Raw genomic sequence first — 25,672 nt, forward strand, 5'->3', positions numbered from 1 at the left:
TTGCTATGGCCATCTTACCATGGTGTCCTGAAAGTAGATGAATGATGGTTCAGCAGCTAACATGAGATACCTAAAATATAATTAGCTAGTGTAAAGAATACAGCTTTGGAACTGAGTTATTTGATGTAATGAATTTTTAGAGTAATTTTATTCAGTGATCGGCAACAGGGCAGGTAGTCTTGATCTGGGTTCATTTTACAGCTGATTGAGAAAAGAATGTTGTTAAAGCCATTAAATAATGTTCTTAGAGGCATTAGAAGATTTCTTTAAAATATATTTTGACAATAATAATACAAAGTGCTAATGAAAGCAATCCTGGTTTCCCCTCAGATCTTGCTAGGAATTTTTCATATATACATTGTTATATACATTATCACCTGAAGGACAATAAGCATCTCTTAGGGCCAATATTTCTCTGTGATGTTTAAAATTATAGCTACAGAAAAATACTTTGTTCCTGTGCTCCATAATATAAATTTAATCAATAAAATTGTACATAATCAAGAAAGCTAATGACAGGTTGGGCACTTTGGTTTTATTTTTTCATGTTGCAGGTCAAATCAAATATTTCTGGTTTTGTTTGTTGTTTTTTTGCCTATTTTTTTTGACATGAGAGAATTAAATTTGTATGAAACCATAGGCTTAGCCTATGCTGGAAAATGTTAATATGAATATCTGTTGTAATGAGGCAATACCAGCAAGTCCTGCTGGTGAATGCACTTCTATCCTGCAATCTTTTATTTGCAATATAAATCATATTGCTGAGATCATATCCCAAATGCACTGTGTGTAATGAAATCTTGATTTTTTTTTTTCTTTATAACTATATTCATACCAAGGCTTTCAGCAGTACATAAATTACTTCATCAGAACTTGTTTTTAATGCAAATCTAACTAGTATGTTGTCCAGCGTGAAAGCACTTTCTGGTACAGTGAGTCTGTGATTTATTCATGCTGTTTCCTGTCTGCAGCATGGTGTATTTTGCAAATGACATTAACTTTGTTTCATTTAAAATGCTGTGTAAGTTTAGTTAAGATCAATGAAATGAATTTGGTGATTTTTCAGAAGTATGTTGCAATCCGTACTCTAATAGTCATAATGCCAAACTAAACCTTTTTTATGTATAGTATTCTGCTCTTAATGCCGTTGTCTACATCTCTCTGTGATGCTACATTCTGGAATCCATTGATATGAATTAATCTTTTGCTATTTTTCTCGTAACTATACCTGTCTTATGTACCACGAAAATGGCTTTTTCCTTCCTAGTTGCTTTGGTAATTTTTAAATAATCTTTGCTTTAGAAATTCTTTAGCTAGAGCCCACATTAAAAGATAATTAATCAATGTCACTTCTCCATTAACAGCGCCTATCAAATGGCTCAATAGACTCAAATGATGAAGCCAGTCAAGTTGTTGAACTTCAGGAGCTACTGGAAAAGCAAAACTATGAAATGGCACAAATGAAGGAGCGTTTGGCTGCACTGTCTTCCCGAGTGGGAGAGGTAGAGCAGGAAGCAGAGACCACAAGAAAGGAGCTCATTAAAACAGAGGAAATGAACAGTAAATATCAGAGAGACATTAGAGAGGTAAGGAATTCACCACACTCACCTCGTATTTCCTTATTGTTTTTCCTATGATATCTGCTACAAACTGATAGAGGCCAATGTATATGGGCAGCAAAAGTTGAGCACCGATGAAAGCCCTTAAACATAGGAGACAGAAAATTTAAATTAAGAAACAGTACTAGAAATTTCTTTCTTTCTCTCAATAAATGAAAGTATAATTTAATTTTCCATCTCTTTCCTCCTCTTAAATTTGTGGTGTTTCTCAGTGTTCTCCAGCATATCTTCTCTTAGGCAGATGTTCTCAGTATGTGTGGATTGTTGGCTTCTAGAATCTATTTTAATATGTGTTAGTTACCTTTCTGTTACACTGCTTCCTACAATATAGTTATTTCATATGCATTTATGTATGCGTGTGTATGTATATGCATTTATATGCATATATTTTACCTGTTATTTCTAGTATTCTGGAAGAGATGATCCTTCACAGTTTCCGATGCTTGGCATAGGCTCTAAGTCTCTTCACAATACTTTTTAAGTACTTAAAATACTTTTAAGTATTTTATCATTTTTGTCTAGTTACAAAGACTAGTTTTCACTGATCCAGGGACCTACAGGCCTGTCAGACTGACCTCGATGCCCAGGAAGATCATGGAGCAGATCATCCTGAGTGCCATCACACTGCATGTGCAGGACAACCAGGGGCTCAGGCTCAGCCAGCACAGGAATATGAAAGGCAGGTCCTGCTTGGCCAACCTGATCTCCTTCTATGATAAATTAACCTGTGCAGTAGATGAAGGAAAGGCTGTAGATGTTACCTACATGAACTTAAGTAAAGCCTTTGACACCATCTCCCACTACATTCCTCTGGAGAAACTGGCTGCTCATGGCTGGGACAGGTGCACTCTTCACTGGGTGAAAAATTGGCAGGATGGCCAGGCCCAGCATGGGGTGGGGAATAGTGACATATCCAGCTGGTGACATAGTGACAATAGTGACATATCACTTCTGGTGTTCTGCAGGGCTCGTCACTGGGGCCAGTCCTGTTCAATATCTTTATTGATGATACAGATGAGGGAATCAAAGGCACCCTCAGTAAGTTTACAGATGACACCAAGTTAGGCAGGAGTGTCAATCTGCTGGAGGGCAGGAAGGCTCTGCAGAGGGACTGGAGAGGTTGGATTGATGGGCCAAGGCCAATTGTATGAGGTTCAAGAAGGTGAAGTGCCAGGTTCTGCGCTTGGGTCACAACAACCCCGTGCAGTGCTACAGGCTTGGGGAAAAGTGGCTGGAAAGTGACCCAAAGGAAAAGGACCTGGGGGATGCTGGTGAACAGTGGCCGAACATGAGCCAGCGTGTGCCCAGGTGGCCAAGAAGGCCAAGGTCATCCGCAATAGCATGGCCAGCAGGACCAGGGAAGTGATTGTCCCCCTGTACTTGATGCTGGTAAGGCCACACCTCAAGTTCTGGGCCCCTCACTACAAGAAAGATGTTGAGGTGCAGGAGCATGTCCAGAGAGGGGCAACAAAACTGGTCAAGGGTCTGGAGCAGAAGTCTGATGAGGGCTGCTGAGGGAGCTGGGGTTGTTTAGTCTGGAGGAAAGGAGGCTCAGGAGAGACCTTGTTTCTCTCTGCACCTACCTGAAAGGAGGTTATAGCGAGGTGGGTGATCTGTTCTCCCAAGTAAGAAGTGACAAGACAGGAGGAAGTGGCTTCGAGTTGTGGCAGGGATGTTTCATTTGGATATAAAGAAAATTTTCTCCACTGAAAGGGTGGTCAAGCATACGATCAGGTTGCCCAGGGAAGCATTAGAGTCGCCATCCCTAGAAGTGTTCGTGAAATATATTAATACGGCATTTGAGGACATGGTGATGCTACATTTATTGTGTGACTTGATGTTCTTAGAGGAGTTTTCCAACCTGAACAATTCTATGATGCTATGATGTGTTTCTCCTTCTCCACCACTGCTACATTAAGTCACAAGGGGATTCTACTATCTCCACTGTATTTAACTTTGGCAAATATTGCTGTATCTCAGACACTTGATTGCCACTTGCTATTTATCTTTTGAATACCACATTACACTGGCTGTGGGCTTAATTGCTTTCATTTCATTTCTTCCTAAGAAAAGCTGCCACTAATACGTTTGCATTTAGAATAATTACCAAATGCCAGTGCAAAATCTGCTGCAAAACATATTTGTAAAAGTGGAAGTACCTTCGATTATTTCATACTGCCACAAAAGATTGTCATCCCAGTACAGAAAATTGCATACATGCAACAAGAAAGGGGTAGTTTGGTATAGTATAACTTGTACAAATTATTGAAGGTTTTTTCTTGTGTAATTTAACAAATTACATATGTAATAACTCTATTTATGCTGTTGGTTTTTCCGGCAATACTCAAAAAGATCAGCTGGATGTGGTCCACTTCAGGAGTAGCTATTCAAATTCATTTGTATGATCACTATTGTAGGACCCCAGAGTGCCAAGAATATTTCTCTGCCTGTTTTTAAGGGTTTTACCCCCCTGAACAACACTGTTTTAACCTCCAACCTTGGAAAAAATTACCAACAGTCAGACAAGAACTAGAAAATACAGTGGTGTGAATTAGGTGATAGACTACTATGTAAGATTGTCACAGGGTGAAAAATTTAGAGGTTTTGGGCTTCTCTTTGTAGTAAATAGATAAGAGTAAAAAATATCAAAATGGAGGATTGTTGTTGTTCTCTAAACTTTCTTCTCCTTCTTCTACTACTCCATATTCTGCAGTAAAAGTAGTTTGGAATGATTGGATAGAGAATTTCGCAGTTCCTGCCTGTGTTACTGAATAACTGGTAGGAAAGTGAAAATAATGTACCTTTTTAGTAACTATTGGTTAAATTATCTTTAAAAGTCCATGTAAATCTTGATAATTATACTTCTCTCCTGCTTTCTGTACTCTATGCTGTACCTGGGTCATGCTAGTGGTTCTGTTCCTCTGATAAGACTTAATAAACAACTATCTGGAAGCATTGAAACTCAAGGAAAAGTCTCAGTTTATCTTTTGAAACCCCTTGCAAGGACTTTTAGAAAATTTTCTCCTATCAGGAGGGATTTGATTTATGGCACGGTTCAGTGTCAACTATGTCTTGAAAAATACTTACTTCAACACTGCTTTCATAATATAATAAAGCAAAATCAGTAAGGCATGCCTAACAGTAAATATTTTCATTGTTAAAGGTTATGTGGCAACATGTAACTCTTCTCAAGAGCCAGACACAACTTTAAAGTTAATAAAATTTTCTAATTTCATTAAAATTTATTGAAGAAAAATAAAAAATATAATAGAGAGAGTAATGAATAGCCTAGCTAAATTATAGCAATTGATTTCAGTGAGACCAGCTTTTAAAACATAAGAAAACCTCAAGATCTTAGAGAAGTCCTCCCCATAGCATATATGTATAGCATACCCATATGTTATGGTTACGGTTATGTATCCAACATTATGGTCACTTGTTTTCCTGAAATTTCAGGACATGTCACGGGATGTCTGCTACATGTTCTTCAGAAGAAAATTTTAGCAGAACCCAGGAATAAGTATAGGAATGTGCATGTATTTTTTTTTTTACCCCATGTCACTGTAGTTATGTTTCTACTATTATGTAACTATATCAATTTTTATAAATTTTGATCAAGCTGTTGTTTAAAAAACAAGCAAGTAAATGTGAGCTTTGTTTGCTATGATTTTTGCATTGAAAAATATAGAAACTAGAAACATATGCAAAAGGTGAAGTTTGTTTCTGTTTGCTGTATTCAACTGCTGCTACTGCACCAGGGGAGGTTCAGGTTGGACATGAGGAAGTCCTTCATGGAAAGGGTAACTGCGCGTTGGAATGGGCAGCCTAGGGAAGTGGTGGAGTCACCATGCCTGGATGTGTTTCAGAAAAGACTGGGTGTATGATCAGCGCCATGGTTTAATTGACAAGGTGGAATTGTGTCATAGGTTGGACCTGATGATCTCAAAGGTCTTTTCCAACCTGGTTGATTCTGTCATTCTGTATCACAGCTACAAGAAATCCCAAAGAATTCTCTTTAAAACTGAAGATTTACTTCTGAGCATACCTTACACTCCTGTCTACTATTAGCACGAAAATTAAACCATTATGAAATTATGTAGTATTTTAATTGTGCGATTCCTGATGGGAGTTTTGGTGTCACATTAGGCAATGGCACAAAAGGAAGATATGGAAGAAAGAATAACTACGCTGGAGAAGCGCTACCTCAGTGCTCAGAGAGAATCGACCTCCATACACGACATGAACGATAAGCTGGAAAATGAACTGGCAAACAAGGAAGCCATCCTGCGTCAGGTGCTGTACCTGCCTTAGTCAGTTGTTTTCTTCATACCCAATGAAAATTAATGTCTATTTACTATAAGGGGTTTCCATTAGGTGAATCTGTTCAGTTTCAATCAACAGATTCAGTTAATCTAAAAAGTCCTAAATTGTTCAGCACCTCTAAATGTTGTATCAGCTACTACAGCTGTGAACAGTAATTTCAATGTGTACGTTCAATGTTGGAAAATAACTGGGTTTTCTGATAGTCTTGCATAAGTGCACACAGTCTTATTCCCTAAGTAGTGGAATATATTTGCTTCTTATGTAAGAATTTTGGAATTTTATTTTCTAAAAATTAGTCTGAGCTAAAAAAATTCCTTTCTTCAGGAGAGAGAAAAATTTGTATGTAATATATTCTAATGATTTTACAGATTAGTAGAGTGCAAATAAAATTTTAAAATGATAAATGAACTCTGAATATATTTTAAGAAAGCTTATAACATGACTGTGCAGCTTTCTCTCATGGTACTTTGTTTCCATGGTGATTCCAAATCTGGAATGTAAACTGAACATAAAACACTGCTTTGTAATTTGAGGAATATGATATAAACTGAAAGCAAACATGAAATGAATATAATTCATAATGTATAATTCAAACCCAGCCTCAGTATCAGACTTCCTTTTTGCCTAGCATGTTTTTAAACAATTTGAAGTGTTATTTGGGAAATTAGCATGTGTGATGTGACGTGATAATCTCTGCTTCTATAATTGTATGAAGATATATTTGCACACACATGCATGCATCCCTCTGTGTGTGTGTGTATATATGTATTTGACTACCTCTTCAGGGAAATTAAACCATCAGCACTCAAACTCTCCAGCTTTTTCCAGCTTCCTTAGACTATTTTAAGAGGTGTCTTCAATTGTCAGAGAAAAAAACACTCAATGATGGTAAAGGAAGGTACTTGTATCGGAGTTCTTATTGTTGCCAATGTAAATCATGCTGTGCTGCAGAGTTCTGCCTACTCAAAGCAGGAATCAAAACAACTAGGTTTAGAGTATATATGGTCAGACCTGATGTTGATTTGCAACATTGAGATGGTAAAAGCCTATCTTTTCATGCTTTTTTAAAGATAAAAAAAGAATCTACAATCGCACGCCTTTTTCATTTTGTCTTGTATTACCTGGATTGAACAAGAAAGCAGTAACCATTAAAAGATCATAATTGTGTGGTGCATCTCAGTAGGCCAGAAAATGCTGCAGTTATAAAAAGTCTTCTTACTTCTCTTTAATAGTTATCATAGATTAATCAATTTCACCTCTGTAAAATGAGATTTAATTGTAATGAATGAAATGTCAGTTTTAACTTGTCATAATATATGATTGGATTCATTCAGAAAATATTTTGGCAATTTCGTCATGGAATTCCATCCTTTCAGAATTGTACTTCTTTCCCATTTTAGCTCATATGTAAACTTTTCTGTAAGATGGACCATTTCCATTTAGAAAATTCTTGTTTAACTAGTACCAGTACTATTATTTTGCTCAGATAAATACCACATCCATCAGTGGAGCGTTTTCATCTTAATTAGTGCCATTTTACAACTTTTATTCACCTTCCTTGATCCTTGAGCCTCAAATCAGTAGTAAGTCTGGCAGCCTACATTGTTCCATGCTTGAGTTAATACCTCTCTGATAAGCTCTCCCACACTGAGGGGTGACTTGCCTGTTAGTTTAGCTATCATTTCACTGATACTTTAGAAAGGGAAGGAAAATTCCTAATGTTGATTTTTATTTTTTATTCTTGTTTATCTATCTTTGGCCTTCAGTTGGAAGACAAAAACAGACAGCTGCAAGAGCGTCTCGAGCTGGCTGAGCAGAAGCTGCAGCAGACGATGAGGAAAGCTGAAACCTTACCTGAAGTGGAGGCTGAACTGGCTCAGAGAATTGCAGCTTTGACTAAGGTACTGAGAAATAGGCTCATTTCAGAAGCCCCATTGTTTAACACTGATTTGCAACCTGATTCCTCACCTCAAGGACAAAACAAAGGTAGCATCCAGCCGATTTGGAAGAAGAAAATGTTTCCAGATAAGTATGGGCACAGGACTGGTTTAAGTGCCATGTTTGTAATTCTTAGCATTTTGGCGACAGGAAAAGTAGCTATCTGTAAGTTAGCCTAGGCCATATTTACAAAGGAGTAATGTATTTGCAATACATTTGAGCATTACTTGCTCTAGGAGGACTCACTTTACTGTATAAGAGTTTCTAATTTAAGGGTAGGCAGTGAGGGAAGTCCCTTTCCTACAGGTACTTAGTTCTTCTGGATGTTTTCATTCACCACGTATAGAAACAACATCTAGTTTTATTGCAATAAGTGCTATAAAATCAAATCCTGGCGGCAGGTGGGATTATTTGCGCAACACAAATGAAGACAACTTGCAGTACATGCTACAAGGTTTGCTGTGAATGATTCTTTGTATCATATATATGCAAAGAAAAATGTGAAAGCTTGAGCAGATTTCAAACTGTTTTTTCTGATAAATTTATTATATGGCTGCTATCTTGCAGAGGAATAAGAAGATAAAGATAAATTTTCCATAGCGTTTTTTATATTTGGCCTCTAATGCTTTCAGGTGTGCATGCAGTTAATACTATAGCTCAAGTTTTACCAGCTTCATAAAGACATATAATGAGGTTTACTCTTAATCTCTTAAAATCAGACAAAGGAAAATGCATTTAAGAGGCTGTATTATAGATAATTCTGATTTATCTAAATTTTCCTTTTTCTATTGCCAAGGAATGTTTCTAACTATTTATGTGCTGAGCTATTTTTAAATTTGATGGACTTTTTCAGTTTTTATGATTTTCCATTTTAGTGAAGCCTTAAATGCTGAGCATCACATTAATAAAGTCTGATTTTTTTAAGTAATTTAGTCAAGTAGAAACAGAAAAAGGAAGATTTTGGGGAGGATATGTGTGGGGTTTTCTTTAAGGCAAGATTATTATTCAGTAATCAAGGGTTTGTGCTGTCACTTTAGGTTTGTATGAATGGGTGCAAATCTAAAAGAAAGACTGAAAATTGGGGGAGGCGGTGGGGGGAGGAAGGCAAGAAGAATCAGCAAGAGCTACATGAAATACCAAATAAATTTCATTGAATTTTAATAAAAACTCAGGTGCACATAACAGCAATCCCTTGGCATTTTAACTTTTTTTTTCCCAATTGTTTCTGATTCAGCATATAATCATATATTCTAATGCCCTCAGTAGCTTAAAAATACTGTTTTCTATTTTAAGAGGATTTTTCCTGAATAAGTTCTCCAGCAATTAGCCACCAGTAAGTATTTGGCAGTCTCAAGCATGTCTTTTTTTGCCACTGCATTTTTCCTTGAACATATATTAATGACAAACATTGTAAGAAGAAATCCCATTTCAACCATGCAGAACACTCAGGGACTTCCATGAGATACCGTTGTTATTGTGACCATAAAGCTGCAATATACATCTCCGTTTGTCTTCTTACATTATTTCATGGGATGTGGTTAGAGAGCTGTGAACAGAGCTGATGCTCCACCCCATTTCACTTGGATATATTTGATCAAAGTTTTTGCCAAGTGGGAAACTCTGAGAAGTATGTGAGGTTATAATGCTGGTTCTGTTCATTTCTCAGTGATTACATGAAAAACTGAAGACATGTATTTCAGTTAAAATTGTGCTGCCTTGGAATACGTGACATGAAGAAGAATGTCATAATTTGGCCAATAGGCTAAATAAGCCTGTGGTTTATGTAACTTGTATATAATGTCTTTTCAAACTGTAGAGCTTATTAAAGTGCTGGTTTGACAGCTCTGAAGTTTAAAGTCCATTACTTTTCATGGATCAGATAAATGTGGCTCTGAACCAAGGACAACTCAGTAATCACTGCAGCTTACTTAAGTAGTTTTAAGTTAGCTAGTTGGTGTGGTCAGCTATTCACTGACAGCTGCAAGACCTACCTAAGGGGCTGAATAATGTTTGATTAATTTTGCCTTGGCTGGACTTTATGCCAACATACATGCTGTCTGTAGGACTCAAATTATCTGGCTGCAGAATCCCTGGAGTCTGCCTACCTGAGCTATGTGATCAGTGCAGTGTCTATGTATATTAAGTGAAAGATGAGCCTGCAAATCAGCTACTATTGTGCTTAAAAAAAAAGTCGAAACTCATTTGCCTTCCTTTAGTACTATCTCAGTGAAAGTGGCTTCTCTGAGATTAATGGGGTTACAATTGTATGGAAGAGGTGAGTTAAGCCTAACATGCTTTATATGTATTTTAAAGGAAACTAATACGGGTTATGTGCTTCACTATGGGTAAAATATAAGACTGATTGGGGAGATAAAGACATATGGAGATAAACCAGAACAAATATGTTCTGGATTTGGCTGTGATTATTTCCCTACCACCACCACCCCCATAGATTTAAAAGATGCATGTTGCAGTTCTGCATTAAATTTTTTATATTCTTGCTCATAATAAATTTGGGTTGGGATTCTGCAAAAGAAGGATATAGATTGTGATCTTTCTATGGTGTCAGTTTTTTAAATTAGTTGGTTTTCCTTTTTTATGTATATAAGCTAGTGATATGTCTTTCTGCTACTTTTCCATGCCCAAATTAGTTCATAAGGAGTGAACTTCCAAAAATTTGGACTATACAGTGATCTTGGATAAGTACCTGTAAATTTACCTGAATCATTTGAACTTTGGCTTTGTTTTCACTGTGTTCTGCCCATTGGGTGAGCACCTGGAGGGTTAGTCAGCCTGTGGCAGACTAACCTGGAACAGCATGATCCCATATTCTGTGCTGTCCTGCCTGGCCATCACACTGGTATCTGTCTGGTCATGACAAGTAGCACAGCTCTCAGCATGTATCCCAAGATTCAGATTCCCATGACTCATTGAGCCGCCTTCTACTCACTCTCACAGTATTGATCTGTTTGCCTGCCCTGGAGAAGAGGCAGTTCCTAGTAGAAAGAACCTCCCTCCTGTATTAACCTTTCTTTATCCCACAAAATGTTTATTTTCCTCAGAAGGGGCAGACATTGGAGCATCCAGAATCTTCAGATGGTTAGTCTGTCAAACACAGTTTCTCCTTGCATGTGTTCAAGGAGGGGTCTAGGAGAGCCAGCCAGCATCCACCTACTTCCATTCACTCACTCCCACTAGTAGTCCTTCACCCCTGGGTGCTTGTGCAGCAGAGGTACCAAGTCACTTCTCTGATCACAAGACAACAGTGAGCATTTCACTCCATCCTTCCTGTATGCAGGTCACCAGAAATACCAGCCATGCTTTTCAGCTGCATAAGAGAAACACTGAGATGGAGAAGAGGAAGCCATGTCATAATAAACTACATTTAGCATAGTAACACCTTCAGTTAATTTTAAAGGTGATAAAAAATGACTTGAGAGTTGGAGGCAAGTGGGACATAATGCTTGTTTTGTGCCAGTGTGTGGATGTGGTTTGCTTTAAGCAGGGAAGAATTTGCAAAACAAGTAAAAGGAGAATATCTGCCATGAAAAGAATGCAAAGAGAAGGAAGTTCCCCTGCGAGGAGCGGACGTGTTTCATACGGAAAGCTCTCTGAGAACAAGAGAGAGAGACATGATGTTGTGTTACGTGGAGAAGGAAGTTGATAAATCCTCTTACAGGCTAATAAAAATATAAATCTTCGAAGGGGAGGGAAGCCAAAGAAAATTTCACATTTACAACACATTCCTGTCTTCTCAAAACACCCCTCTTATTATGTTTCCCTTTTCTTGGGAGATTTTGCCCCAATAGGAGGAAGAAATGAAAGAAGCAAATTTGACAAAGCTAAATTGAAGGAGTTGCATACTAAACTTAAGAGGTACAGAAGGTAGTGGGAAAACGAAGGAGGGGAAAGAATGCGTGACTATCTAGTGACTGAAATGTTGGGGTTTAGAAAAAGAGGACACCGAAGCCAATTCATTTTTTCACATTGGTAAGAGGTTAGATGTGAGCATGTGAGCAAGTAGCTGATAACTTTGTGAGCTGTTGCAGCTCTGTCACCATGACCACCTATTTTCACCTTCAACTTCATAGCTCAGTTCAATAATGCATTCTTTCTTTGTGAATAACTCCCTTATTCCAAGGATAGACTAAAGAATGTGTACCATAAGATGCCAGTAGAAAATCTGGATAGTGCAGGTATTCAAAAGTCAAGGTCTCAAAGCTGGGGAAATTGCTTTTACCACTAGAAAAGTTCAGATTTGTTCCTGCAGCTCAGCACAAGGAAAAGAATTCTGACACCTATGTTATACAAGTGATTTCTGCATCTGAAATTGGATTTCTTTCTTTTCAGCTAAGATACAAAGACCTAGAAAATGTGCAGTGGATCAGTAACAGATGATGTGGAAGCAACACCTTTTTTTGTGGGTGCATTAGCAGCAGGAGCACCAGCAGAATTTTAACAGGGTTAGAGGTCACACAAGCTGCTTTGGTATTCCCTCGATGCAGAGTTTTCCTGCCTGTTACTGCCTTGTGCTGGCTACTCCATGGCATGCAGAGTGCAAAGTGAACATTTAGACTCGTGCTGGTTTCTCGTAGGGGTCAGACATCATTAGTTTTTGTCCATATATTTTTAATCCAGTTTAAGATGCATGATTTCCTGAATCTATTTATAACTGAATGTTCTGGCTAAATGCTTTAAATGCTAGTTGCTGAATACCACACAAGGTGTCTTATTACTCCTCCTGTACTGAGTAGGAGCAAACAGTCATGCAAGTCTTATATTGAAGAAAGAATGTAGGGGCTGCCAAGCAAGTAGCTCTACTTCACAGTTTTTACCTCAGTTAACTCTTAGTAAAACAATTTGGAAGAAATCCAGCTTTTCTTTAAGAACCTCAGAGTCCACAGTTGTCTGTTCTGTCTCATGTGTGCCAAAATTCTGCTACAGAAACATGACAAGCACTGGTGTCTCAACCTCTGCCTTGTGCATCAAACTACAAGGCTGAGATGGAGACATTCAATATTTTTATGGTAGGCTGCCAGTTCTCTCAAAGACCTTATTCCAGTGATAATCTCTGGGTCTGACTAAGATGCATGAACAACAAAAAAGTGTAACTGCCACAGGTATACCAATCCTAAGAGCATGGCCTGGGGAAGTCCTTAAGGTAGGACTTGAAAATCTCTTAGCTAACAGCTGACTTGCTACAGGGGTTTTTTGTTTGGAGGGGTCTCTTTGAGACCTAGGTTGGGGGCCTTCCTCAGTGTAAAGGGCAATGGGAGCTGTTGAAACCCTCATTTTGGGAGTGTGTTCTAGCTGGGGCCACTGGTTACTGGAGCTCTTTGTCTGCAGGTGGGTTTCTGCAAGTCAGAGAAGATAGGAGTACATACATGTGTTTCTATCTGCCCTTTTGATCCCCATCCCTGCTGCAGGGGGCTGCTCCTGCAGTTGGCACATAATAACCAGTGGTTAAGAATCCCTAAGCAGCATTAGAGCCTAGAGTAGGTACTAAGTCTGTGCACCTGTGCTTGCTCTCTGCCAGACAAGCCCTTGAGCCTAACTATTGATTCTCTTGGCTATAAAATAATTTGGTCCTTTTAGAGTAATACAGAATAACACTTTCAGAACAAATGATACATAAAGGAAATATAAAATATTCTAACACATTTGCAGTGTTTAGAATAATGACATTTGTTTTGATTCTAAGGCATATTGAATTTTAATTAAGTTTCAAGTTTCTCTGTTCTACCAAAGAGATGTAAAGGTAGATGTTTCCTTTTATGATGAAATGCAAAGTGCAGGTACTCTGAGACACATTCAGGAAGACTTTTTTATCTAGGATCTACATATGAAAATTTTAGTATTCTAATGAAATAACTGAAAACTATAACACAAGAAGATTTACATATAGCTTAAACATACACCTCGCTGAATTATTAAAGCAGCTGGAAGTTATGAAGTAACATGTACCTATAAGAATCTTAAGAGAACATCATGTTCTTTCAAGAATATTTATATAAGAATTCAGATAACATACATAATTCTGACAATAATTTCATTCCTTCTCTTCTCCCCAACAATTGTTAGACCTAACACCACAATTATTTTCTGCATTGAAAAGATCTGCTAGAAGGATAAGGTACTATGGCATGGTTTGGACTGAAAAATTTACATTTTTGTTTGAAAAAAAAGGTAAATTATACAGCTAACTAGACAGACTGTCTTTTCAAGGGCAGGTTATGGCTGGCAGCACCACATTTCAGAGGATTTGAATGAGATCCCTTTGAACCTAGAGGTTTTGCTTTGGTTATCTTCATATTTTCATTAAGCTGCAATTAAGTGTATGGAAGCAGTGAAGTTTAAGCAACTTGCTTTTAAGTCTCACAGTCAGCTAATGAAGCTTCTAAGGATTTTAATTTTGTAGGAAGGTGCCCCCAGTGGGTACTATATCTCCCTCTACGAAAATGGCTTCAAAAGAGGTAGAATTACTTAAATCTTCTCAGAGCTTTGATGATTTCAAGTCATCTCATGACCCTTGGAAATGCATTAAGGGAAGGCCTTGAACCAGTACTGCAGCCAGGACTCAAAAAGGGGAAAATTCTATATTCTACAGAGCAGGATAAAACTTGGTCACTCTGTGGAAAGATGTCTGTTGTGCAGTCACAGGGACTTAAATTTTTCAACCCTATTTTTCTAATTACGCAGTTGGGAGAGGAAGCGATGCATTTGCACTTGTATGCTGAAACCAACTGATACATAAAACTGAGAAATAAGTTAAAAAACATCATAGAAGTGTTGTTGCTGGTCGAAGTTGTACTAAATAGACAAAAGAGTTTCAGCTAATAAGTTCAAGTACATCACAATATGCCTGCTTCATGATCAGAAACAAGAACTGCACTTATTAAATGAGTTTAATTACAAAGACTTTCTCTTAAATTTTGCAAGAATCTGAGTTTTATGAATATACTGTGGAAAGAATACCACTGGTCTTCAAAATTAAGCAGTATTCTCATATTTATACAAAACAGAATTTTCTCATGTGAATGTCTTCATATCAAAAACTGCAGTTTATATTTATAAATGACTAGATCACAGGATTGCTTTCTGTATGATCTTTTGGTCCTGATAATGCTACTGAGTTTAAGTTATGGGTAATTTTAAGTTATTATGAACATCTGGCATTACTTTGATATCTATTCCTAATTAATCTGATAAATCATTAGTAGATCAGCATATGAAAAATAGTCTCTAAAAATACAGCTGTAAAATTAGTATTTCTTGTGTATATTAAAGTTTGCTCATCTGAAGATGGAGTTCAGATGTCTTTTTGAGAGTAAATCTGACAGAGTGAAATAGCATTTGACAAGCGCGAGCTCACAACTCAGTCATCAGTAGCACTCTCCATACGCCTTATGCACATTCCTGTTTCCATAGCAACAAAACCAATATAGCCTTTCCCTTTTTTAAAGGGCTTTTAAAATTTTTGAATAATAACATAGACTTGTTTGATATGACAATAGCATGAATATTCATGTTTTGCCTAAAATGACCTAATTAAGGTCAACTTCTGTCAGAAATAGTAGTGTCTTTGGTTGGATTACCATTTCTATACTCAGTAATAACTTTCCATTATTATTAATGAATTTTTATTTATAGGTTCTTCTTTTATCTGATGACCTTGACCTTACAAAGAGGTCCACCAGGGTGGATCTTTTCAAAGGGATGAAAACTGTATTGTTTATTTGGATGAAAGGCCTTATGTAGTGTATTCTAAAATGGCATATGAAAGCTTGAGCCTTGTCTCTTTTGACATTCTATCTCTTTTCTAGAAATTAGGGAATGTACCATGGCATTGCATAGTGGTGTAAATGACCGAATCCATTACTTAGTATTTATGCATTGTAATCATTCCTAGAAAATGGTAGAAGAATTATACAGGAATTTCTGATGTTGGCTTCTGAGAGCCCGGTTCTGGTGTTCAGTTTACAAATTTAAAAAAAAAAAAAAAAAAAAGAGAGAAACAACATTAGACAGTATCGCTTTGAATCCACTCTGTAGTAATGTGTCATCAGCCAGCCATCACTAACCTTGAACCTCCATGTGTAGGTTGATAGCTTCTTTAGCATTCCATTATTTTCAGTTTCTCCACATCAACTGCATCTTATTCACCAAGTATCAGTGTAGTTTATTCCATGTAAAAGTCTGTCAGTTAAAAGAATTAAACTTTCAGTCACACTTTTCTTTTAAGCATTCTGTGCTGTGTTCTGTTCAGTGTCAGTGTCTTTAGTTCTGATTTTTCAATTTTGTCCCTCTCCTTTTCCTTGACTTGTTAGTCTGATCCAACCTCTTCTACCTCATCTGATGATTATCAATATGTTATGGAAGCTAAACTACAAGAAATGATCTCCATACGTAGGAAGGTAGTCCTACTGGACTTTACTTTCTATTGCTAAATAGAATCCATCTGATTTGTTTTCATTTTCTTTAACTTTTTTTTTTTAATTGATAATCAACCATCGTGCAGTTCAGTGCTTCAGGAGCTTACAATTTTACGATGGCAGGTTTGTGTTCAAACCATGCACAGTCTGCATGTTACATTTGGCTGATTTCATTGCTCATAAATAACTCCAATGTTTTGCTGATGCTTGGATGTAACAGGCCTTTGTAGCTGACACATTTCAAGCAATGCTGTTCAGCTGCCTGTTTAAATAAAGTTTATTTTTGGAAAACTAAGTTTGCAGTTAGTAGTAGCTTGCTTTATGTTTTGTTTAAACTTTACTGAGAAAAAAACTTCTTAAGCCACCTAAATTATAGAAAGACTTTCTATTTTTTTACAGGCAGAAGAAAGGCATGGAAACATTGAGGAACGTATGAGACACTTAGAAGCTCAACTTGAAGAGAAGAATCAGGAACTTCAAAGAGTATGTGTATTGCAAACAGCTTGTATGAACTTTTCATTTGCCAGTACAGTGCTACATTATGTACTCCAGCACCCAAACCTACCTAACTGTAAATGTTTTATTTGTAGCAGTGATGGCAGCATTTTCCTTCTTTACTTCACCATCTTAATATACTAGTTTACATCTAGTTGCAGAGTTGAAAACATTCTGCTGTTACAAAAATGGATGTACATTAATCAGTAACTGTAATTGTATTTCCTACGGAATTCTTTTAGATTGTTACAGTTACCTTTTTTTTTTTTAATTTTTTAATGATACAAGTCTACTAGTTAATTTTGGACCCTACCAATCTGTCTCTTCTATTCTACATTAAAGGCAAGGCAAAGAGAAAAAATGAACGAGGAGCACAACAAAAGATTATCGGATACTGTAGACAGACTTTTGACAGAATCCAATGAGCGTCTGCAACTACACTTGAAAGAGAGAATGGCAGCACTTGAAGAAAAGGTACAGTACAAACAGAAGTAAAAAGTTCAACTTAATAAAGATTTCTCTGTATGTTCTACTTTTATCAGGATGTAGGTATCATGCTGATTTATTACCACAAATGTGGTCCAGCTTACACGTTCGACTCTTAATTCAAGAGTGGGCTCAAGAGTCTTTCCAGAAGAGCTGTGAATATGCTGAATATTTTTAGTCACGGATTTATCAGCCAAGAGCCTACTGAAGAGCTTGTAAAAGACCATTGTGTAATGGGGTGCATGAGGCAGTGAGAAAAAGTGGATGAGAACTGAGGAATTACAGGTTTTAGATGTGCTGTCATTTCTGTGTTTTAACCTGCTGATTTCACCTCACTTCTCTGGGAAGAGTAAAATGCTGTCCCCACAGGAGAAGGAGCATCTAGCCTTGAAGAGAGAATGTCATTTACAGGTTTTCCATGATGTGAGACAATGTGGGCTGCAAAATTTAAAGCCACTGACCTTTGTATTTTCCCTCCTTAATCCCTCCCTCTTTTACTTATTCACCTTTGTCTGATCTTAGGTGAATCTTTCAGTGTATTTCAGAAGGGTATTTCAGAACTTCTCAGATGATGTATTTCTGGTTTATATCATTGAAACAAAATGTGGAATGGAGCGAGAAATAGCCTTGCCAAAAGAAGAAATAGGGAGAATTGGTTGTGTAAGAATGAGGCAGTTGCTTAGTTGAACCAAGATGCAAAGTTTTTGCTGATCTAGAAAACACATGGTCCTACGTGTTTGAATTCTTGCCAGCATTTAAAATTTAATATATAATCCAACTGAAGCATTAAATAATTTTAATTTGAAGTCAAATTTATGTGAACTTTGTAAAATTGTACATGTATATAGTGATATCTGATCTATTAACATATGTCTAATTTCTTTTCTGATTATTTTTTCCCATCTTTTTATTTCTAGAATGTTTTGATTCAAGAATCTGAAAGTTTCAGGAAAAATCTGGAAGAGTCCTTACATGACAAGGTACTGTAAAATACTGTGATTTCATCTGTTTTTATCAAAAGACGTATGATTATTATTTGGAAATATGCTTATGGTATATTAATTCTCCAGCTTTTATGAAAAATCTTCCTGACACAAATGAGAATTTCTTTAATCACCCAGATGCCATAAATAGCCTTAGAAGGTCTCTGACAGTTGTTCTGAGCTAAGTTCATGGTTGATATCCTAGCCTCAGGAATTAAATACCAAAATTCATATTGATTTCATTGGCTCTGGAGTTTTTCTTCTATCAGTTTTAATTCTGAAAAAGTCTTGTTTAACAGAGATGTATGCGTAACTGGTTGCACTTTCATAGTGAAGAATGTAATTTTTTTATTTGATGCAATTCTTCTTAACAGGTGCAGTGGCATTATGCTAAATATAGCTGAAAGTGACCTTTCTTCATTTCTTGCAAATTAACCCCTAGTGCTGTTTAGTGAATCAGTCAAATTGATTATAAATATTGCTTCCAGTCCCAGATACCAGGATTTTGGTTTGAAGTTATTCCTGCCTTGAGCACAGTAGGATACACAAATGTATTTGCATTCAGATTCACAGAAGTGTTTTTACAATGTATTAAATCCATTTGAAAGCAATTGTAAAGAATTTTAAAAATACATCTCCTTTCTATGATAATATAAATATATCATATGGCATCCAAAGTCAAGACCTTTGAGAAAAATAACAGAAGAGGTATCTATTCAAAAAATTTTTATTTTCATCTACATTTAGATAACCTGTAGAAAGGCAGCAAGATTCAAGTACCCAAAAGGACAACCTGTTCCAGTGCCTCACCACCATCATCGTAAAGAATTTCTGCCTGATATCTAAAACCTACCCTCTTTCAGTTTAAAGCCATTATCCCTTGTCCTGCCACTGCAGGTTCTGACCGTGGATCTTCTAAGTGTCCCGCTTTTGAAGGGATTACTTGTTTCATTTTGATGAAGAAACTGATGAAGCCATTTCAAATAGATGGACATAACACCAGATACTAATAATCGCTAAGTAACTGGCAAGTGTTACAAATAGAGTATCAGTCATCTCAGTAATTTTGTTCAGCCAAGAAATATTTTAAAAATACTATAATGCTATTTCAGTAATTATATTATAATAATATAATTCAGTAATAATACTCACTGAAACTGATGCTACTTAAGCTCAGATTCTTATCCTTCCTAGTATTTTGTAATACTGAACATTTTAAACTCTAGGAACAGCAGTGTTACATCTTCATCCCATATTCGTTCTTAATTTGTTTTAAAATTCTTTGATTTCACTTTATTAGTAGATAACAATTATATGTAGAATTTGGGAACAGTGCCGTTTTCCCTAGTGGTAGCTGTAAAAAATAGGGGTTTTTTAGTTAGTTCCAAAAATCCAGTTTCTGTGGCAAACTGTCATTTTTTACCAGCAGCCCATCATACTAGAGTTCCATCAAATCAACAAGAGCGAGACATTTCGCTGCAGTTCAAGTCATCTAAAATGCACTTCTCTCTAAGTCTGTGTCTCTGTCAGTAAATATAAAGGCCAATATGCCATCTCATAGTATCTAAAAAAATATAGGTTGGAAAAGATGATCTTGGAGATCATTGAGTCCAACTGTTAATCTTGCTCTCTAAAGGGCAAACGGTGTGTCACATGATGAGCTGTGCCTGGCTTTATAGGAGGAAAAATATAAGTTTCAAGGACAAACTTGTCCTTCCAGCACTTCCGGGCAATGATGAAACGGCAGAGTGCTATACCACCTCCTCTTGATGTGTACATCTCGTTAACAGTAATGAGAGTTAAATGAGCTTCCTTTTCTTATTATAGTCAGTGTTACATTCAATGTATCTTTCCTTACTTGTTTAAATTTATGAGAACAATATCTCATAAAGTAAATGCATTTTGTATCACATGTAAGTATATCTTACTCTTTTTATTTCCAGGAAAGACTTGCCGAAGAAATTGAGAAACTGAGGTCTGAACTGGATCAAATGAAACTGAGGACTGGTTCTTTAATAGAGCCCACCTTGTCAAGGTAATATTTTGTGACAAAAGTTTTATCACTTTAAGTTGAAATAGAACACAAATGTAAGTGGCAAGAATTTACAGCAGGGATGTGTTCAAACCACACATAAATGTAATCGTGTATGTCTTTAAAAATGTAAAATCTGTGCAGTTATTATTACTGTTGCATTTCACTTCTTTCATCAGTAAACAGGGCCTTATATCAGTGACTATACACCAAAATATTACAGAGATTAAAGAAAGTCTTTCAAATTATGAAATGTTTTGAAAATTGTACCCAAATACACAACTTTTTTCCCAGACTTTAAAAATAAATTTGAAATTATCTTCTTTAATACTGAAACTGACCGCCATATTTATGATTATATTTATTCTATAAATAATATCTTTTCTTTTTCTTCATTAGCAAGGCATCACTCAGCTGTACTTAGTGTGTAGCAAAAGACCACAGAACTTCAGCTAAATGTGAAGACATTATTCAGAGAGATCTGAAAACATCATAACCAGACATTAATTATTGTGCCTCTTTTGATGGAAAATCAATTATGGGAAGAATAGTGAGACAAATGCCATAAAAATAACCACTAACAGCTGAAAAGAATTTATCATTCTAGAAAGAACTTCTTGCTTAAAAGTGTCCCTTGAGATTAAATTATTGCTCTATTGATAATTGTGTGCCATGTGCTGTTTTCATAACAGGCAACATGTTAATTTTTAAAACCTGACAGCATACCTTCCAGACAAAGCTCATGGACCAAGACTAAATTGGGAGCACTGTATTTATCTAAAGTTACCCTTGTTCAATAGGGTTTTTTTCTTCCATCAGCTATTGCCTGCCCATTGATGTCCTCATACATCTTGTTCAGTACCTGGACATGGTTTCTCCCTCAACCTTTTATTATTTCTTGGAATAATATTTTTCTACATGTAGAGAAGTGTAAGCCCATGAAATTCAGAATGTGATGCTTGTAACTTTTTGAAATTTTGCTCCCTTGGGAATGTGACTACAGGCACACAACAGTTTTTTTTTTAAAGTGCTTGCAGGGATACAGGCTACTGAACTGCTGGAACAAACAGCAGCTTTGGTTTTGGAGCAGCTGTTCTTCAGGAGCTGCAGCTTTTCTTGCAGGGTAGATGAGTATCATTAGCTTGTGCTCTGTAAGCAGGAGCTGATTAGTCCTTGTCAAAGGGCTGTTTGAACTTGATAAGCTATCTAAATATCTTGGGAATTCAGCAGGTTCCGCTAAACAATATACTTTCCCTTCTGTAACCTCACCTCATGAAGCTCCCAGCTCTCTCAGGCACAGCAAGCTCTGAGCATTAAATACTTCCTATTCTCAGCCTATATTCAATTCTGCATTGGCTGGAGTTTGTGCTTTCTGGAAGATAATGAAGCTGGTCAGCAGATGAATATCTACAGCTAGAGACTGGAACCTGGACTATTTCTTTTTTCCTGCTAACTTGCTTCACAACTGCCAAATATTATTGATTATCAGAACAAAGTTCTATTGAGAGAAATTACTGTGCACAGAAGATAAAAACAGTCACTGCCCTATGGGGATTTTTTGTTACATTTCTTTTTTTGACTGTGATCATGTTATTCATATATTGTTATGTGGAAATTGCTGTTAATGTGTGTTAAGAAACAGAAGCTGTTGAGGTCTCTACTTCTGTGGTTGAATTTTCAAATGGTGCATGGAGCCTTTGCTCTTCTGACTTGGTTACACAGCCCATGCTTAGGATGCTTTTATTGCACCATGCAGTGAACTTTTGGTGCTGCTGTTTGACTAAGGACAGAGAGGTCAGGGACCACTGTTTGTAAACCAGAAAAGATGTGCTGGAGTTATCCTGTATATGCCTCACTGCAATATCCCAGGACTTACCAGGTGTATAGGAAAAGTTGGGGGTTAAATCTCTGAAAAGTGTCATCAAATAAAGATTAGTAATACCTAACCAATGTTAAATATCACAGGTCAGTTCACTAATATTTTCATAATGTAGAGCACAGACTTACAGCAGGAAAGCATTATTGATATGCTCACTCATGAACATGTAACATGCTTAGAGTAACCTCAGGCATATTTCTGAATATACAGGATAGTACATTCAGCTGCCAGGTCTAATTATCCTGAAATGTGCTTTTTCTTTTTAAAGTTTTGGATGATAAGTATTTCTATGTACAGCTTTCATTTTAAAAAATAAGAGGTTTTATTGTTTGGTTTCTCCCTTAATTTTCTCACACAAGGATTTCACTTTTTCACTGTTAAATTATGTTTTGTGATGTGGTTTTCTCATTTATTATGTGATAGCTAAAAATTTGTTTAAAAAACGAAATCAGTGTTCCTAGACTGAAAGTCATTGGATTGTTGTTGTTATTCCTATTACTCTCTCAGTCCACTTATGTAATTCTGTTTATAGACCTCACCTGGATACATCAACAGAGCTGAGGTACTCAGTGGGCTCACTGGTGGATAGCCAGTCTGACTATCGGTCAACTAAAGTGATAAGGCGACCTAGAAGAGGCCGGATGGGAGTACGCAGAGATGAACCAAAGGTTAACCCCCAACTTCTTCTGATATATTCCCTGAAAAGAGAATGTATTTGAGGCTGTTAAGCTTACAGTTTGTGGGGTTTTCTTCCAGGAAAAAAACCAGCAGCAGAAAAAGCAATCTACCGAACAAGAAAACCCAACCCATAGAGCAGGGTTTCTTCTATATCTGCTCAGAGTACTGTTGTACTAAAATGAAGGCAGAAAATGTTGAAGTTTAGACATCGAAGTTCAAACATACTTGATTATTTGTCTTTCCAGAATGTCTTTTTCTATAAATTTTCCTGATAGTAATTGTATACCTAAGTTACAATTATGTGAAAATATTTTATGCTATTTGCAGTAATATTGTGAGCATTAATGGAGTGCTAATAATTGAATAAGTATTTTGAAATGTTAGTTGCTTTCCTTTCCCATTTTTCCTGAAGTTTGGCTTTGCAGTTTTCCCTGACATAAACCATATATGTCCTAATTCCTGCTCAGGTAAAATCACTTGGCGATCATGAGTGGAATAGGACGCAGCAGATCGGTGTTCTGAGCAGTCATCCATTTGAGAGTGACACTGAGATGTCTGACATCGACGATGATGATAGAGAAACACTTTTCAGCTCCATGGACCTGCTGTCACCAAGTGGCCATTCCGATGCCCAGACTCTGGCCATGATGCTTCAGGAGCAGCTAGATGCAATCAATAAAGAAATTAGGTATGTAGCCTGAACTAGCTGGGATTCACTTATGATTACAGCTTCAAGCTTCCTTTAATGCTTGAGTTCAGGTACAACTCATGACAGTTAGGAAACAACTTGTTCATTTAGAGGATTGATGGTGTGTCTGCTTTCCAGAGGAGGGTATTGATTATGTGAAGGTAACAACTGAGTCTTTCTTTCCTAATCATAGAAATGTCTTTCAAAAAACTTTCCAAGTGAAGAACTGTTGGCCATTTGAAGAGAAGTGAGTTAGAGGAGGCTAATACATGGAAGATTTCACATATTGCTGTTCACAGTCCTCTTTTCAAGATCTTTTTCACTGTTATGCATGACTCCATTTATTCAGTAACAACCTCCTATCAGAAATATTTTGTTTCAGTGCTCTTCATGCTTTCTTCTGGTAATTATCCCTATGTTAAATCTAATGTAAGCTGTGTTTTCTAAGACATGGTTTTGATTTTCTCTGTAGACACAGAATATGATTTTTCATGCTCCAAGTTGGATTATATGTTTGGAAATAGGTAATGAATAGAAGGTATCTTAAAAATATCTGTGCAAATTTAATGGAGTGGTAGAGAATCAAATGGCGTGTTTAAGTGACTTTTATAAATGAAACCATATTTTAAGCTTGAAGCATTCTGACATGCTTTTCAGGAAGGGCAACTTTAAAAAAAGCTTGGTGTGTGAAAAACATCCTCTCATTAGTGACTGTTTTTCTAGAAGGAGATGAAGGAAATGTTAGTAACTGTGTTAGGGACTTTCTGGTAATACTATAAACAGAAATACTGTGGTTAGAAATATAATCAAAGCAAGACAGACTGATTTGGCAAAAGATAATCATTCTCTGATCAAGGTTACTTTAAAGGAAGAACTCTATTGGAATATCTTGAATTTGAGTAACTTTTCAGGGAAAAATTTTTGTTATAAATCTAGAGCTTTGCATTTTTTGCTGTCCCAGAATGTGTTCTTTCAGATAGGATAACGCTCCTGTTTTCTCAAACCTTTTCCCACACCTGTCAAGATACAGTCAAAGAAATATTCTGGTGTTGGGAAGGTAAATCTCCTTAAAAGAGTGTACATAAAAGAGAGAACCTTATCCATATTTTCTGTTGTTATAAAGAAGTCAGCACTGTGGTCAGTTCAGGAAGCTGTAGATGCAACATTTATATTTGTTTTTAAACAATACTAGTCTTTTTTCAATTTAACAAAAATACAGTAAAGGGTTTTCACAAGGAACTGTACGTGCAGATGACATAGTGGGATATTATTTGTGCCACAGCGATCTGATTACTGTTTTACTTAACCCAGGATCTTGACTCAGGAGTTGGGTAGAGTTTTACCTCAAAAGGGAAGTAAGGGTGCACCTTTTATACAGCCATTTTTACTGGAAGTCTACTGAGAGTAGTTTATTTCCTCAACTGCTAATCTTATATTGAAGTATAGGCTTTAATTGTAATAGCAACCATTATAAAAGGACCAAGTATGTAATTTTGTATTTTTTTAATATGGTTCAGCAAAAATCATTCTACAAGGATAGTCTTATAAACTGTACTGCATTTCATGTTTTCTTGGTTTGTTTTGGGTTTTTTTAATTGACAAGCACTATAAGGGTTTATCAAATTTTTTAAGGTATCAAAGAGATTAAAAATGTATTTTGCTTTAGATTTGTTTTATTATACAAGATAATTCAGGATTAAGATTACTAAAATGAAAAAAAAAAAGTTTTTATAATTCCCTTTCAAAATATTATTGGCCTTTAAGTTTCTGCCCTGCATTATTTCAAAAAGAATTGTAGGTGTTTTATACAAATTCTGAAATGGATGTTAGAGAAGAAGATTTATCACAGCACAGGAATTTTTAGATTTCTATTTTCAATGTATTATGGTTTTATTCATTGTACTTGCTTCATTTCACTCAGAAAAGTCTGGTTCACAGTTTCAGCCTCCCCAAACTTTGTATTCTCTCATTTAACATTGATCCCTCATAATATTTCCTTCTCTTTGCAAAAAAAGACTACTCCTAACACGGGTTTATGGGCAAAAGACTTATAAACAAATATTTTATTTTAAAGACATTTTTCCATTCTAGGTGCAATCACAATTAAAAAACAAAGCTA

General features: G+C 36.4%; 1 protein-coding gene across 10 annotated transcripts in view; it reads left to right on the top strand.

Moving 5' to 3' along the window:
* The window catches only part of PPFIA2 (PTPRF interacting protein alpha 2), a 296,305-nt gene that overhangs the window by 225,040 nt on the left and 45,593 nt on the right, over positions 1–25,672 (top strand). For all 10 annotated transcript variants that reach the window (XM_032105306.1, XM_032105297.1, XM_032105298.1 and 7 more), the window contains 9 exons: positions 1,365–1,586; positions 5,766–5,912; positions 7,709–7,843; positions 16,712–16,795; positions 17,150–17,281; positions 18,211–18,273; positions 20,220–20,311; positions 22,720–22,855; positions 23,333–23,553. In XM_032105306.1, the coding sequence (XP_031961197.1) occupies positions 1,365–1,586; positions 5,766–5,912; positions 7,709–7,843; positions 16,712–16,795; positions 17,150–17,281; positions 18,211–18,273; positions 20,220–20,311; positions 22,720–22,855; positions 23,333–23,553 (1,232 nt within the window). The remainder of the gene's footprint in view (positions 1–1,364; positions 1,587–5,765; positions 5,913–7,708; positions 7,844–16,711; positions 16,796–17,149; positions 17,282–18,210; positions 18,274–20,219; positions 20,312–22,719; positions 22,856–23,332; positions 23,554–25,672) is intronic.

This window comes from Corvus moneduloides, chromosome 4 (genome assembly GCF_009650955.1).
Source record: "Corvus moneduloides isolate bCorMon1 chromosome 4, bCorMon1.pri, whole genome shotgun sequence".
NCBI lineage: Eukaryota > Metazoa > Chordata > Aves > Passeriformes > Corvidae > Corvus > Corvus moneduloides.